General features: G+C 38.7%; 1 protein-coding gene across 1 annotated transcript in view; it reads right to left on the bottom strand.

Moving 5' to 3' along the window:
- Nucleotides 1-17348, bottom strand: part of ME1 (malic enzyme 1) — a 190553-nt gene that overhangs the window by 109381 nt on the left and 63824 nt on the right. The window contains exon 4 of the mRNA XM_060616066.3: nucleotides 4586-4661. Coding sequence (XP_060472049.3) covers nucleotides 4586-4661 — 76 coding nt within the window. The remainder of the gene's footprint in view (nucleotides 1-4585; nucleotides 4662-17348) is intronic.

The raw sequence follows: 17348 nt of genomic DNA on the forward strand, positions 1-17348 counted from the left end.
ATACTATTATCATCAAGAGTTTTACAGAGTCATAGTATTTTTGAAGGGGAATTTAGAATATATTTAGTCCATCCCTCTTATTTTATAGATTAGGAAATTAAGATCAGAGAACTGAAATCATCTGCCTGAGGTATTTACCTGGTTAATACCAAAGAGCCAGAAACTAGGTATGTTAACCTCTAGTACAATGTTTTTCCACTATGCTATAGTGCAGAACATATTTTAAAATATACTTTTGAGGGGCACCTGGGTGGCTCAATCAGTTGAACATGTGACTGATTTCTCTGCTCAGATCATGATCCCAGTTTTGCGAGTTCAAGCCCTGCACAGGGCTCTATGCTGACAGCACAGTGTCTGCTTGAGACTCTTCCCCTTTCTCTGCCCTTCCCCTACCTGTGCTCTCAAAATAAATAAATAAACTGAAAAAAAATTTTAAATATACTTTTGAGATCTTTTTACATTTCTGTTCACCTATATTATGCAGCTCTTAAAGAACTGCCCTAAAAATAAATACATTTGAGAAGTGGGTGAAAATTATTTTTGCATATCCCATAAAGACATGATCTTTGTCAAATTTTCCATGTCTAATCGCAAAGGGTCAATAGGTTATGCTGTTTTGAAGAAGGCAACTTGATATCACTGGGTTAGCTGGCTCTGATTTAAGATAAGAAAGATAAACAAACACTGCAGAAAATGGTAACTTTGCTTTTTAAATTAAAACCAAATTTCCAAAGTCCAAATACTTCAAACACATATTTGAGATTGTTCTATTTATCATACTATCATAAACAGAGGTACTTTTATCTATCGCTGATAATGTATATTTTTATAAATGTGTCCTTTAAACAGGTAAAGCCAGTTGGCCTGCATATATTTTAAAAATATTTTCAGAATATGGGGCGCCTGGATGGCTCAGTTCTTTAAGCATCCGACTTCGGCTCAGGTTATGATCTCACAGTTCATGAGTTCGAGCCCCACATCCGGCTCTGTGCTGACAGCTCGGAGCCTGGAGCCTGCTTCCGATTCTTGTCTCCCTCTCTCTCTGCTCCTCCCCTGCTCACACGCTCTCTCCCAAAATAAAGATTAAAAAATTTTTTTTAATTATATATTTTCAGAAGATATTTTAGGACAGCAACATAGTCATATAACTTAGATATGATCTGAATAATGTATATAATGCTTTCCAGGTTTCATTAAAGATATTTAGACCCAGGGAGTTGCTACTTGTGATTTTCATCCAGAGATGCGTGGGTGGCTCAGTCAGTTAAGCATCTGACTTTGCCTTAGGTCATGAAATCACGGTTTGTGAGTTTGAGCCCTGCATTAGATGAGCTGAGTCCCGCTTCCGGTGAGCTGGAGGCCTGCTGTGGGTGAGCTCGAGCCTCACTTTGGGTGAGCATGAGTCCCACTTCTCTCCCTCTCTCTCTACCCCTTGCTCACTTGCACCCTCTCTCTCGAAAGAAAAGAAGAGGTTGAAAATAACATAGTATTTCCATTTATTTTTGATAGCACATCTAAATTAAACTAAATCTATGTCTTATATATAAAGTCAAAGAAAAATGTTCTTTTTCTTCATAAATTTTATTCCCTAAGCTCTTCTCTCATCCTGAGCTATTAATTTTATTATATAAATATGCCATGGACATTTATAAAGGTGATAGCTATTTGAGTAATTTTTAAAATGTTTTGAGGCATTTGCTATTTTAGCTGCTTCTGTGCCTTGTTACAAATGTACATTTGGAGCATTAATTCGCAAACATTTCAACATTGAAGGGTAGATCTTAATAGTGAAGGAACCCTCTGAAATACAAAAAATTGCCATCTACACAGCTTACCATTATATTGACCTTCCCTTGGCTTTTGTTTTTACCTACTCTGTCTCCCACGTAAGGAAAATCAAGCAGCTGGATGTCTTCTATACAACAGTGAAGTCACAACAGCAGGATTATCTCAGTAAGACAACTGCAATTCTCTCAGTGATGTCTGCATTTCACAAATTCAACCTTCATCCCACTCTGTCAATTTTTATCTGGGCATTACCTGACTAGTAACTCTGTATGAAACATGCGGGGGTTCTCTGACACACACACAGACACCCTCACCATGTGTCTTGTCTTCATTCCTTCTTTTTCTTCCCCAGGGCCTTTCTACTATGGTCACCCTGGGTGCAACACTCTTGCCTCTTCTTCCTTCTCTGATGAACCTTCCTCAAGCACTACTTACATAAAGCCAGTCCCCTTCTTTAAATATGACATTCTATTATTTCAAGTCTAAACACCTCTTTCTGAATTTCAAGAATTTTCATAATAATTTGAAATCTGAATTCCACTACATTTCAACATTAACACTTAGCTTTGTTCAGGGCATCCAATTCACTTACTGCACAAAAATACACCATTCTCTTCCTGAACCAGATACTTACATGCATCTCTTCCCTTCCTAAGATAGGATCTTCTTCCCTTTGTAATTATCCAAGGCTAAATCTAAGTTCCAATTTTGCTAAAACAATTTAACTGTTTCAGCCTTCTCTGAATGATATTATCCTCTGAATGAATATGGAATTTACAATTTATACCAGTTTACGTACATATTGTCTAATTGATTGCCTTTGTTTTATGTGTGCCTTCAACTATACAGTAGAGACGACATCTTATTCTTCAATATTCTATTACAAATAAACAGCTGCCATTTAAGTGCCTATTCTGTGTCAGATACTATGCTAGACTTTTAAAAGAATAGTAGGTGTAGTTAAGATCAAGAATATCAGTGAGGGCCTAATATTAAGAGTTGAAAGACTAAAGGTAGGCTACTAATGAAGATAAATATTCAGAGATGAGCTAGGAAAAACATAAAGGTGACTGTATTGCCTAGCTGTTATGATTATATGGATATTAATTATTAATATTAATAGCCATATTAATTAGCCCTCTCTACCCTAGAACTATTTTCTATATTGACTCATTCTTAAAATTCTCTCTAGATTCCAGTTAAATTGTAAGTGTCCTTCTTAGACATTTTATATTTCACAGATTATATTAACACATTTTGGGGGTAGTTCCTAAGGACAGGATCTGTGGACAGTGCAGTTTACCTTGTGGGAGAAAAGCTAAGGAAGCAACTTAGGTTAAAAAAAAAAAGTGAAAAAATTGGGAAGACTGGAAATCATGAAAAACATTCTGCTTTACAAGTTTGCCTGGTATAAGCCTCAAAGAGCAAAGTGAATCAATTCTAGCCATGACTGCTCAAAAGAAAGATCAGTAAGGGGGTGATGCTTCAGAAGTCATAGCTGCATTATCGACAATAGCCAAAGTATGGAAAGAACCCAAATGTCCAACGATGGATGAATGGATAAAGAAGATGTGGTGTATATATACAACAGAGTATTACTCGGCAATCAAAAAGAATGAAATCTTGCCATTTGCAACTATGTGGATGGAACTGGAGGGTATTATGCTAAGTGAAATTAGTCAGAGAAAGACAAAAATCATATGACTTCACTCATATGAGGACTTTAAGACACAGAACAGATGAACACAAGGGAAGGGAAGCAAAAATAATATAAAAACAGGGAGGGGAACAAAACATAAGAGACTCTTAAATATGGAGAACAAACAGAGAGTTACTGGAGGGGTTGTGGGAGGGGGGATGGGCTAAATGGGTAAGGGGCATCAAGGAATCTACCCCTGAAATTATTGTTGCACTATATGTTAACTAACTTGGATGTAAATTTTTTAAAAATAATAATAATAATAATTAATTAATTAATTTTAAAAAAAGAAGTCACAGCTGAAGTGCCTCTGGCACCCCTAAAAAGTATCAGTTTGTTCATTCTTACTCCAAAAACATAGCACAAAGTGCTTGGCATGTGGATGGAAGGAAGGAAGGAAGGAAGGAAGGAAGGAAGGAAGGAAGGACAGACGAACAAGAGCCAAGGCAGGGACAAGTACTTCTCACATTCCTGAGACAAGGAAGGTGACAGGGTCCATGTCCAAGAGCAAGGGCTCTGAGGCCTGCATGCACCTTCCAACTGCCACCCTGCACTACTGTGGAGCACACTCCCCTTTCCTTTCCTCACTGAATTATTGTGATAATTGTAAGAGTTAATCCAGGTAGTCTCTCTCACTGAAAGCTACTAAATGCTGGATACTATTCTTATTTTATTTTCATTAGCTCACTCACTTAGGAAAGTCAGATGAGCTACTTAAGGTCACAATGGTAAAGGAAATGGTAAAGGAAATGGATTTTTTGTCTACCTGTGTTCCTCTTAGTGGATGATTAAACCCAACAAATGTGAAAAAGGATTTTGCTTAAAGAAATTCAGAGGCAACTTCAACATTTATTCAACACTTATCATTTATAATAAACAAAGAAATACTAAGAACTTAGATAAAAAAAATGGGGAAACTTAGTCTCTAAATGGTATCAGAATAAAATTAATCCAGTATGCAAAAATTAAAGGAATATAAATTAGGTGACATTCACTAGAAAAGCTAGTGAATGCTATCTGATATCATGAAAATTGTCAGCATGTTACAGGATAGAAAAAAGAACAAATTTGCCATAGTAGAAAAATTGGATAACTTACCTTGATGACATCTTCTGGCCACGCATTAAGAACTGAAGCAATATGCCCTTGGTCATGGATACTAATAAAGAGACCCCTGACAGAAAAAAAAAAAAGGTAGTTTTAATTTACTTCAGACTTGTGAAACTACCATGAATATTTAAAATTTTTTTTCAGATTTGTTTGATACACCTCCATTTTTATCAAACTAGTGAAAATTATTTCCTTACACATTTAAAAGCTAGGAATCTTATAAATTAGGGAGAAATTACCTTAAATAATGTATTGACATTAAAGGTAGATTATAATAATAAAGGTTCATTCTTATTACATATTCTTTAAGATTTTGTAATTAAAGAAGCATTCACTCTTTTATATACAGAGAATTAAATAGCATTATGAATTCCACTCATAGATTTATTTAGGCTTTCATTAAATAATATACGTAAAAGCACTTAGAAAAAGATGAAGTATATGTAAACAGGCATTTTCAGTATACACTCCACTTGATTACATAGTCACAGTGTGAAGATGAAAGCCTGTATTGGAAATGGCTGGAGTGACTGACGAATGCTGGGCACTCCTTTTGTGTGAAACTTACTTGATTTTTTTTTTAAGTTCAAATACCCAAGTTACAATTCTTTGATTTGCAGTCTTAGTTGCTGTTTTCAACTCTGTTATTAAGACTCAATTGAAGTCTTTAACACTGCCTCTCCTGCCTCCCACTTCCTATGAAAACCTAACAACTAATTGAAAATTAAAATTAAAAATGAACTTCAATATCTTAATCTCATTTAAAAGCTTTACTTTAGTATTGTTAAATGTAACTCAAATACAGAGAGCCAGATACAACCAATGCACAGCTTAGTGAATTTTTATAAGGCAACCACCCTTGTACATAATAGCATTTAAGCAGAGAGAGCCTTGCAGGCATCCCAGAAACCCTCCACATGTTTCTCCCAATCAAAACCCCCCTCCCCTCCTAAGAGTAACAACTGTCCCAACTTTTATGGTCTCTTTTCTTTAACTTATAGTTCTATCATCCAAATGAAAAGCCATCTCTAGACACAATTTGTCTTCTAAAGTTTCTCATAATCTGAATTTTGCTGATTAAATTCCTATGGTATAGATTAACAAATTACTCTTTCTTCTATATTTCTTGAGAAATTGGTAATTGAATTTAAAGACTTAATGAGATTTGTGTCCATTTTTTATAAGACACTTCATAGTTGGGTGTTATCAGAAGATGCATAGTATTATCACCAGCTAGACCTCAAGACTTGATCTTTCCTGTCCACCTGCTTGTACTCACTGACATTTGTCCTCTATTTTTCCTTACCTCTTCTTTCCAGCTTATCTCTTAACTGAGGCAAATGGAAAGTAAAACTTTCTCTTGAGCAACAGAGCCTGTCCTGACCAGCCGGCCCAGACTACCCAGACTAGTGTGAATTTAACCCGACTCACACCTGAGCGGATGGATCCTGGAATGACTTCCAGAGTGACCAACAACTACCTTTATCTTGTTCTAATACTAGAATCTCTGCCCAGGGAGGAGGCACAAGCTCCATTTACATAACACACAACGTATGTATAGACATGTTTCCTTAAGGTACATGCATGACCTTATGCTTGCCTCTACATACAATGATGACAAGGCAGCCCTGTCTAAATACTCATCCTAACTCTAAACAAAAGAAACCCAACCACCCTTGCTCAGGAGTCATGGCTTTGGAAGCCATTCCCCATGATCTCCTTATTTGCTGCAAATAAAGTACTTTGTGAGATAACCTAACCCAGTGCAGTTTCTGATGCACAAACGAGCAAACTCACATTGGTTCAGTTACAGTATCTTGCAGTGCTTTGTGTGATTGCCACAGCTGCTAATGCTTAATATCTAAATTCATTAATTCATTAGGGATTACAATGGAATATTCCAATTCTGTCAATCATTCCTCATTTGCTGAAACTCTTCTTTAAAGAGAAATTTCACCACACCTATTGTTTGGTTACCCAATGGTAAAGCTGATACAAAAAGCTAGATTCTTCCTCTTTACTTACCAGTTTTATTTTAATGTTTATTTATTTATTTTGAGAGAGAGAGAGAGAGAGAATGTGTATGTGTGTGCGCATGCACTTGCGTGCACTAGTGGACAAGGGGCAGAGGGTGAGGGAAAGAGAATCCCAAGTAGACTCTGCACTGTCAGTGCCGAGCCCAATGCAGGGCTCAATCTCACAAACCATCAGATCATGACCTGAGCAAGATCAAGAGTTGGATGCTTAGGGGCGCCTGAGTGGCATAGTTGGTCAAGCATCCGCCTTTGGCTCAGGTCATGAGCTCTCTTTTGGAAGTTCAAGCCCCACAACGGACTCTGTGCTGATAGCTTGGAGCCTAGAACCTGCTTCAGATTCTGTTTCTCTCTCCCTCTCTGCCCCTCCCCTGCTCGCGCTCTGTCTCTCTCAAAAATAAATAAACATTAAAAAAATAATAAAAAAAATAAATGAGTTGGATGCTTAACTGACTGAGCCACCCACACACCCCTTTATTTACCAGTTCTTGAAATAAAGAGGCCATTTGCTAGAATCCTTCAAGAATTTCCACTAAGGTGTGTGTGTGTATGTGTGTGTGTGTGTGTGTGTGTGATCAAAATAAACTCATGGATTTAAACATATTTGATGTGTTTTAATCCATCACAGTTACTTTCTTTATTGATACTAAAATTGCCCCATACTTAGTCAGTGGAAGATTCTTCATGTTGGCCTCTGAGCCCTTTTGACATGACTATAGTTTTGGACAGCTTCCTTGATCTTGGTTATGACAAAATGTTCCTTTTTGTCTCTAAAAGGTCTGCCCAAGGCCCATGAGCCATTTCTTTACGAATCCCTGTTTTCTTCTAGTAGAAAATGATATTTTAAGACCACAATCCAGGTAATAGACATCCCTCCTGCTATTGGTTGGTTAAAGTACTGTTATAGAAAATTAAAAACATTGTTAAGATTCACTTCCTACTTATGGCCAGAAATCTCAATTTGGCACTTTTTTTAAGTTTATTTATTTGAGTAATATCTACATGCAATACAGGGCTTGAACTCACAACCACATGATCAAGAGCCGTACATTCATCCATCTAAATCAGCCAGGTGCCCCAAATTGGCACTCTTCTTTTGCAAAATTTACCACTATGATTTCCTAGCAAATTCAACTTAGCAGTCTCTGAGAGGGCCATTTCACACTTTCTCTTTTCCCCTCACCTCCTACACCCATCTCCCTCTCTCAGCTGATGAGCAAATCTTCTTAGATCCAACAAGGTGAAAACTACCTCATCTCTCTAATATAAACTCCACTAACCCATCTGCATCTTTTAAAATAGATTTTTTTTTTAGCAGTTTTAGGTTCACAGCAAAATTAAGCAGAAGGTATACAGATTTCTCATAAACTTCCTGCCTCCCCTCCACATGACTACTGGCCTCCCCACCCCCATCCCCCCACCGACAACATCCTTCACACCACAGTGGACACTAACACATCATTACCACCCAGAGTACATAGTTTCCATTAGGGTTCACTCTTAGTGTTGTACATTCTGTGGGTTTGGACATATTTATAGTGATATGTAGCCACAATCATAGTATCATACAGAGTAGATTCATGGCTCTGAATGTCCTCTCTGTTCTACCTATTTATCCTTCCCTCTCAAGCCCCCAGCCACCACTGATCTTTTTACTGTTTCCAAAGTTTTCCCTTGTCTAAAATGTCATATAGCTGAAATCATACAGTTTATAATCTTTTCAGATTGACTTCTTTCACTTAGTAAAAAGTTCCTCCATGTCTTTTCATGGCTTCATAGCTCATTTCTTTTTAACACTGAGTAATATTCCATTGTCTGGATATACCACAGTTTGTTTACCCATCCACCTACTGAAGGACATATTGGTTGCTCCCAAGTTCTGGCAATATGATAAGGCTATTAAAAACTTTTGTGTGCAGGTTTCTGTGCAGACATAAATTTTTAATTTCTTTGGGTAAATATTAGGAATGCAATTACTGGATTGTATGATAAGAAGAGGTTTTAAGAACTCACAAATTGTTTTCCAAAGTAGCTGTATCGTTTTGCCTTCCCACCGGCAATGAATGAGAGTTCCTATTGCTCCATATCCTGACCAGTACTTGGGTGTTGTCAGTGTTCCGGATTTTGTCATTCTAATAAACGTGTAGTGGTAGCTCACTATTGTTTTAGTTTGTATTTCCCTGATGACGTGAAATGTGGAGTATCTCTTAACAGGCTTATTTGCCATTAATATATCTTCTTTGGTGAGGGGACTGTCAAGGTCTTTGGCCCATTTTTAAATTGGGTTGTTTCTTTATCGTTGATTTTTTAAGAGTTATTTGTATATTTGGGATAATGTCCTTTATCAGATACATCTCTTGCAAATATTTTTTCCCAATATGTGGCTTGTCTTTTCATTCTCATCACAGTGTCTTTTTTTTTTTAATTTTTTTTTACATTTATTTATTTTTGATAGGCAGAGAGAGACAGATCACAAGTGGGGGAGGGGCATAGAGAGAAGGAGACACAGAATCTGAAGCAGGCTCCGGGCTCTGAGCTGACAGCACAGAGCCTGTCGAGGGGCTCAAACTCACAAACCGTGAGATCATGACCTGAGCCGAAGTCAGTCGCTCAACCGACTGAGCCACCCAGGCCACAGTGTCTTTTTTTTAAGTAAACTCACTGCCAATGTGGGGCTCAAAATCACACCCAAAGATCAAGAGTTGCATAGTCTACCAACTGAGCCAGTCAGTCACCCTGACAGTATCTTTCAGCAAGCAGAAATTTTATGGGGCACCTGGGTGGCTCAGTCAGTTGAGCGTCCGACTTCAGCTCAGGTCACAATCTCGCGATCCATGAGCTCAAGCCCCATGTCAAGCTCTGTGCTGACAGCTCAGAGCCTGGAGCCTGCTTCAGATTCTGTGTCTCCCTCTCTCTCTCTGCGCCTCCCCTGCTTGCACTCTGTCTCTCAAAATTGAATAAACATTTTAAAAAAATTTTTAAGGAAAAGAAAGCAGAAATTTTAAATTTAATGAAGTACAGCTCATCCATTATTTCTTTAAGTGGATTGTGCCTGTGGTGTTGAATCTAAAAAGTCATTGCCATACCGGAGGTCATCTAGATTTTCTCCTATGTTATCTTCTAGGAGTTTTATAGTTTTATGTTTTACATTTAGGTTTGTGATCCATTTTAATTTTTGTGAGAGATATAAAGTCTGCCTAGATTCATCTTTTTTCACGTGGATGTCCAGTTGTTCCAGCACCATTTATTGAAAAGACTACATTTTATCCATCGTGTTGCTCTGAATTTCTGCCTTCCCTCCTGTTACAGGGGAAGAAATTTCCTATTGCCAAGGCCAACCTCTCACATGCACTCTAGATTTTATTCCATCTCAGCTTTTCAAGGGCTTCATTCCTACAATTATCCCATCTCTATGCTATACCATCACTTTCTCTACTGGATCATTCTTACTGGCATAACAACCTGCCTTAATATTATCTATCTTCTGAAAAGACTGGGTTTTGTCCTCTACTCTCCTCTCTTCAGAGCAAAACCCTTAAAAGACTGATGTATTCTTTTTTTTTTTTAGAGCTAATTGTCTTTATATTTTATTTATTCTTTTTATTTTTTCAATATATGAAGTTTATTGTTAAATTGGTTTCCATACAACACCCAGTGCTCATCCCAAAAAGTGCCCTCCTCAATACCCATCACCCACCCCCCACTCCCTCCCACCCCCCATCAACCCTCAGTTTGTTCTCAGTTTTTAACAGTCTCTTATGCTTTGGCTCTCTCCCACTCTAACCTCCTTTTTTTTTCCTTCCCTTCCCCCATGGGTTTCTGTTAAGTTTCTCAGGATCCACATAAGACTGAAAATATATGGTATCTGTCTTTCTCTGTATGGCTTATTTCACTTAGCATAACACTCTCCAGTTCCATCCATGTGGCTACAAAAGGCCATATTTCATTCTTTCTCATTGCCACGTAGTACTGCTTTGTGTATATAAACCACAACTTCTTTATCCATTCATCAGTTGATGGACATTTAGGCTCTTTCCATAATTTGGCTATTGTTGAGAGTGCTGCTATAAACATTGGGGTACAAGTGCCCCTATGCATCAGTACTCCTGTATCCCTTGGGTAAATTCCTCGCAGTGCTACTGCTGGGTCATAGGGTAGGTCTATTTTTAATTTTTTGAGGAACCTCCACACTGTTTTCCAGAGCGGCTGCACCAGTTTGCATTTCCACCAACAGTGCAAGAGGGTTCCCGTTTCTCCACATCCTCTCCAGCATCTATAGTCTCCTGATTTGTTCATTTTGGCCACTCTGACTGGCATGAGGTGATATCTCAGTGTGGTTTTGATTTGTATTTCCCTGATGAGGAGCGACCTTGAGCATCTTTTCATGTGCCTGTTGGCCATCCGGATGTCTTCTTTAGAGAAGTGTCTATTCATGTTTTCTGCCCATTTCTTCACTGGGTTATTTGTTTTTCGGGTGTGGAGTTTGGTGAGTTCTTTGTAGATTTTGGATACTAGCCCTTTGTCGGATATGTCATTTGCAAATATCTTTTCCCATTCCATTGGTTGCCTTTTAGTTTTGTTGGTTGTTTCCTTTGCTGTGCAGAAGCTTTTTATCTTCATAAGGTCCCAGTAGTTCATTTTTGCTTGCCTTTGGGGATGTGTCAAGTAAGAGATTGCTACGGCTGAGGTCAGAGAGGTCTTTTCCTGCTTTCTCCTCTAGGGTTTTGATGGTTTCCTGTCTCACATTCAGGTCCTTTATCCATTTTGAGTTTACTTTTGTGAATGGTGTGAGAAAGTGGTCTAGTTTCAACCTTCTGCATGTTGCTGTCCAGTTCTCCCAGCACCATTTGTTAAAGAGACTGTCTTTTTTCCATTGGATGTTCTTTCCTGCTTTGTCAAAGATTAGTTGGCCATACGTTTGTGGGTCTAGTTCTGGGGTTTCTAGTCTATTCTATTGGTCGATGTGTCTGTTTTTGTGCCAATACCATGCTGTCTTGATGATGACAGCTTTGTAGTAGAGGCGAAAGTCTGGGATTGTGATGCCTCCTGCTTTGGTCTTCTTCTTCAAAATTACTTTGGCTATTCAGGGCCTTTTGTGGTTCCATATGAATTTTAGGATTGCTTGTTCTAGTTTTCAGAAGAATGCTGGTGCAATTTTGATTGGGATTGCATTGAATGTGTACATAGCTTTGGGTAGTATTGACATTTTAACAATATTTATTCTTCCAATCCATGAGCACAGAATGTTTTTCCATTTCTTTATATCTTCTTCAATTTCCTTCATAAGCTTTCTATAGTTTTCAGCATACAGATCTTTTATATCTTTGGTTAGATTTCTTCCTAGGTATTTTATGCTTCTTGGTGCAATTGTGAATGGGATCAGTTTCTTTATTTGTCTTTCTGTTGCTTCATTATTAGTGTATAAGAATGCAACTGGTTTCTGTACATTAATTTTGTATGCTGCAACTTTGTTAAATTCATGTATCAGTTCTAGCAGACTTTTGGTGGAATCTATCAGATTTTCCATGTATAATATCATGTCATCTGCAAAAAGTGAAAGCTTGACTTCATCTTTGCCAATTTGGATGCCTTTGATTTCCTTTTGTTGTCTGATTGCTGATGCTAGCACTTCCAACACTATGTTAAACAACAGCGGTGAGAGTGGACATCCCCGTCGTGTTCCTGATCTCAGGGAAAAAGCTCTCAGTTTTTCCCCACTGAGGATGATATTAGCTGTGGCTTTTCATAAGTGGCTTTAATGACCTTTAAGTATGTTCCTTCCATCCGGACTTTCTCGAGGGTTTTTATTAAGAAAGTTGCTGAATTTTGTCAAATCCCTTTTCTGCATCAATTGACAGGATCATATGGTTCTTATCTTTTCTTTTATTAATGTGATGTATCACGTTGATTGATTTGTGAATGTTGAACCATCCCTACATTCCAGGAATGAATCCCACTTGATCATGGTGAATAATTCTTTTTATATGCTGTTGAATTTGATTTGCTAGTATCTTATTGAGAATTTTTGCATCCACATTCATCAGGGATATTGGCCTGTAGTTCTCTTTTTTTACTGGGTCTCTGTCTGGTTTAGGAATCAAAGTAATACTGGCTTCATAGAATGAGTCTGGAAGTTTTCCTTCCCTTTCTATTTTTTGGAATAGCTTGAGAAGGACAGGTATTATCTCTGCTTTAAACGTCTGGTAGAATTCCCCAGGGAAGCCATCTGGTCCTGGACTCTTATTTGTTGGGAGATTTTTGATGACTGATTCAATTTCTTTGCTGGTTATGGGTCTGTTCAAGCTTTCTATTTCCTCCTGATTGAGTTTTGGAAGTGTGTGGGTGTTTAGGAATTTGTCCATTTCTTCCAGGTTGTCCAGTTTGTTGGCATATAATTTTTCATAGTATTCCCTGATAATTGCTTGTATCTCTGAGGGATTGGTTGTAATAATTCCATTTTCATTCATGATTTTATCTATTTGGGTCATCTCCCTTTTCTTTTTGAGAAGCCTGGCTAGAGGTTTATCAATTTTGTTTATTTTTTCAAAAAACCAACTCTTGGTTTCATTGATCTGTTCTACAGTTTTTTTAGATTCTGTATTGTTTATTTCTGCTCTGATCTTTATTATTTCTCTTCTTCTGCAGGGTTTAGGCTGTCTTTGCTGTTCTGCTTCTACTTCCTTTAGGTGTGCTATTAGATTTTGTATTTGGGATTTTTCTTGTTTCTTGAGATAGGCCTGGATTGCAATGAATTTTCCTCTCAAGACTGCCTTCGCTGCATCCCAAAGCATATGGATTGTTGTATTTTTGTTTTCGTTTGTTTCCGTATATTTTTTAATTTCTTCTCTAACTGCCTGGTTGACCCACTCATTCTTTAGTAGGGTGTTCTTTAACCTCCATGCTTTTGGCGGTGTTCCAGACTTTTTCTTGTGGTTGATTTCAAGCTTCATAGCATTGTGGTCTGAAAGTATGCATGGTATGATTTCAATTCTTGTATACTTATGAAGGGCTGTTTTGTGACCCAGTATGTGATCTATCTTGGAGAATGTTCCATGTGGACTCAAGAAGAAAGTATATTCTGTTGCTTTGGGATGCAGAGTTCTAAATAGATCTGTCAAGTCCATCTGATCCAATGTATCATTCAGGGCCCTTGTTTCTTTATTGACCGTGTGTCTAGATGATCTATCCATTTCTGTAAGTGGAGTGTTAAAGTCCCCTGCAATTACCACATTCTTATCAATAAGATTGCTTATGTTTGTGAGTAATTGTTTTATATATTTGGGGGCTCCTGTATTCAGCGCATAGACATTTATAATTGTTAGCTCTTCCTGATGGAGAGACCCTGTGATTATTATATAATTCCCTTCATCATCTCTTGTAACAGCCTTTAATTTAAAGTCTAGTTTGCCTGATATAAGTATGGCTACTCCAGCTTTCTTTTGACTTCCAGTGGCATGATAAATAGTTCTCCATCCCCTCACTCTCAATCTGAAGGTGTCCTCAGGTCTAAAATGAGTCTCTTGTAGATAGCAAGTAGATGGGTCTTGTTTTTTTATCCATTCTGATACCCTATGTCTTTTGGTTGGCGCATTTAGTCCATTTACATTCAGTGTTATTATAAAAAGATATGGGTTTAGAGTCATTGTTATGTCCGTAGGTTTCATGCTTGTAGCGATGTCTCTGGTACTTTGTCTTACAGGATCCCCCTTAGGATCTCTTGTAGGGCTGGTTTAGTGGCGACGAATTCCTTCAATTTTTGTTTGGGAAGACCTTTATCTCTCCTTCTATTCTAAATGACAGACTTGCTGGATAAAGGATTCTCAGCTGCATATTTTTTCTGTTCATCACATTGAAGATCTCCTGCCATTCCTTTCTGGCCTGCCAAGTTTCAGTAGAGAGATCGGTCATGAGTCTTATAGGTCTCCCTTTATATGTTAGAGCACATTTATCTCTAGCTGCTTTCAGAATTTTCTCTTTATCCTTGTATTTTGCCAGTTTCACTATGGTATGTCGTGCAGATCGATTCAAGTTACGTCTGAAGGGAGTTCTCTGTGCCTCTTGGATTTCAATGCCTTTTTCCTTCCCCAGATCCGGGAAGTTCTCAGCTACTATTTCTTCAAGTACACCTTCAGCACCTTTCCCTCTCTCTTCCTCCTCTGGAATACCAATTATGCGTAGATTATTTCTCTTTAGTGCATCACTTAGTTCTCTCATTTTCCCCTCATACTCCTGGATTTTTTTATCTCTCTTTTTCTCAGCTTCTTTTTCCATAATTTTATCTTCTAGTTCACCTATTCTCTCCTCTGCCTCTTCAATCCAAGCCGTGGTTGTCTCCATTTTATTTTGCAGCTCATTGATAGCATTATTTAGCTCCTCTTGGCTGTTCCTTAGTCCCTTGATCTCTGTAGCAATAGATTCTCTGCTGTCCTTTATACTGTTTTCAAGCCCAGCGATTAATTTTATGACTATTATTCTAAATTCACTTTCTGTTATATTGTTTAAATCGTTTTTGATCAGTTCGTTAGCTGTTGTTATTTCCTGGATGGTTTTTTGAGGGGAATTCTTCCGTTTCATCATTTTGGATAGTCCCTGGAGTGGTGCGGAACTGTGGGGCACTTTCCCTGTGCTGTCTTGAATAACTTGCATTGGTGAGCGGGGCCACAGTCAGACCTGATGTCTGCCCCCAGCCCACCGCTGGGGCCACAGTCACACTGGTGTGTGCCTTCTCTTCCCCTCTCCTAGGGGCGGGATTCACTGTGGGGTGGTGCGGCTCGTCTGGGCTACTTGCACACTGCCAGGCTTGTGGTGCTGGGGATCTGGCATATTAGCTGGGGTGGATCGGCAAGGTGCACAGGGGTGGGAGGGGCAGGCTCAGCTGGCTTTTCCTTCGGAGATCGGCTTCGGGAGGGGCCCTGTGGCACAGGAGGGGAGTCAGACCCACCTGAGGGATGGATCCGCAGAAGCACATCGTTGGGTGTTTGCGTGGTGCAAGCAAGTTCCCTGGCAGGAACTGGTTCCCTTTGGGATTTTGGCTGGGGGATGGGTGAGAGAGATGGCGCTGGTGAGTGCCTTTGTTCCCGCCAAGCTGAGCTCTGTCCTCCAGGGCTCAACAACTCTCCCTCCCATTGTCCTCCAGCCCTCCTGTTCTCCGACCAGAGCTGTTAGCTTATAACCTTCCAGATGTCAAGTCCCGCTTGCTGTCAGAACACACTCCGTCCGGCCCCTCCACTTTTGCCAGCCAGACTCGGGGGCTCTGCTTGGCCGGCAGGCCGCCCCTCTGCCCCGGCTCCCTCCCGCCAGTCCGTGCAGCGCGCACCGCCTCACTGCCCTTCCTACCCCTCTTCCATGGGCCTCTCGTCTGCACTTGGCTCCAGAGACTCTGTTCTGCTAGTCTTCTGGAGGTTTTCTGGGTTATTTAGGCAGGTGTAGGTGGAATCTAAGTGATCAGCAGGACACGGTGAGCCCAGCATCCTCCTACGCCGCCATCTTCCAAGACATGTATTCGTACTGTCTCTATTTTCTTACCTCCCATTCTATCTTCAATCTTCTAATAAGCCTTTTTTTCCCTCACTTCCCCACCAAAACAACTCTTACCAAAGTCACTAACAACTCACATCTGACTGCAGGCAAAGGTCAATGCTCAATTCTCATCTTACTTCTCAACTGTGTTTGACGTGACATTAAATAGTATGTTCATAATGATGACTCTCAGACTTCTGTCTTCAACCTAGACCACTTCCTTCAGCTCCAAATTATGTATTTAGCCAACTACTTAACTCCTCTAATCATTCAGGCCTCAACTCTCAGCTGAGTTCCTCAAACAGGTCTTTTCTGATAATAGCAATTAAAGTACTTCCACGCTAGCATTTTGATCATCTTCACAATACTTCCAAGTATCTGAAATGATCTTATTTTTTCACATTTACTATCTGTCTCCTCCTTGCCACCACCACCCCCAGTATACATATACACACAATGCAATGAGTTCCTTAAGTACAGATTCTATTTTTCTCACATTAGTAACTCCAATGTCTTTAACTATGCTGGCACATAGTATGTGTCCAACAATACATGCTGATGATAGTACTGAAAAAATAAGTCTTCTATAACCAAAATTCTTAAAGTACAGAAAACATGAAATAAGCCCAGATTTACACTGACTTATTAAATAACCAAAAATTATAGTATGATAGTAAGTGCTAAAGGCAGATCACTGATGATTGTCTGACTCAACAAAAACATTAATTTGCCAAAGTTGGCACTAAATTATATCCTTTCCTGGGTTTTCTTTTTTTTTTCTTTTCTTTTTTTTGCTATTTCACATGAATTTGTTTTGTTTCTCCAAAATAAGTATAAGCTCTGTATTAGTTACATATTTTTTTTGGATCCCTGTCATATCCAACTATGCAATCAACAAATTCTCAATGAATTATTCTAAAATTAAAATGAAATATTTTTGGACTTCTTAAGGAAGTCCAAATTGTTGAATTATCTAAAATGTTCTTGGCAATATATCATTAAGTAATATTTCTTGGGAACTTGTTAGTTATCCAAGGTTTTCCAAGCACCACTAGTCTCAGGAAATAGTATCTTTAAAAAAAAAAAAAAAAAAAACAAAACAAGAGGGACAACGAATGATACTAAAATTTACATAAATTAAATGCCAAGGTTTATTATACAAAGATATGAGCACGATTTCACTGGGAGATTCATTTAAC

The sequence above is a fragment of the Panthera onca genome, chromosome B2 (genome assembly GCF_046562875.1).
Source record: "Panthera onca isolate mPanOnc1 chromosome B2, mPanOnc1 haplotype 2, whole genome shotgun sequence".
Taxonomy (NCBI): Eukaryota; Metazoa; Chordata; class Mammalia; order Carnivora; family Felidae; genus Panthera; species Panthera onca.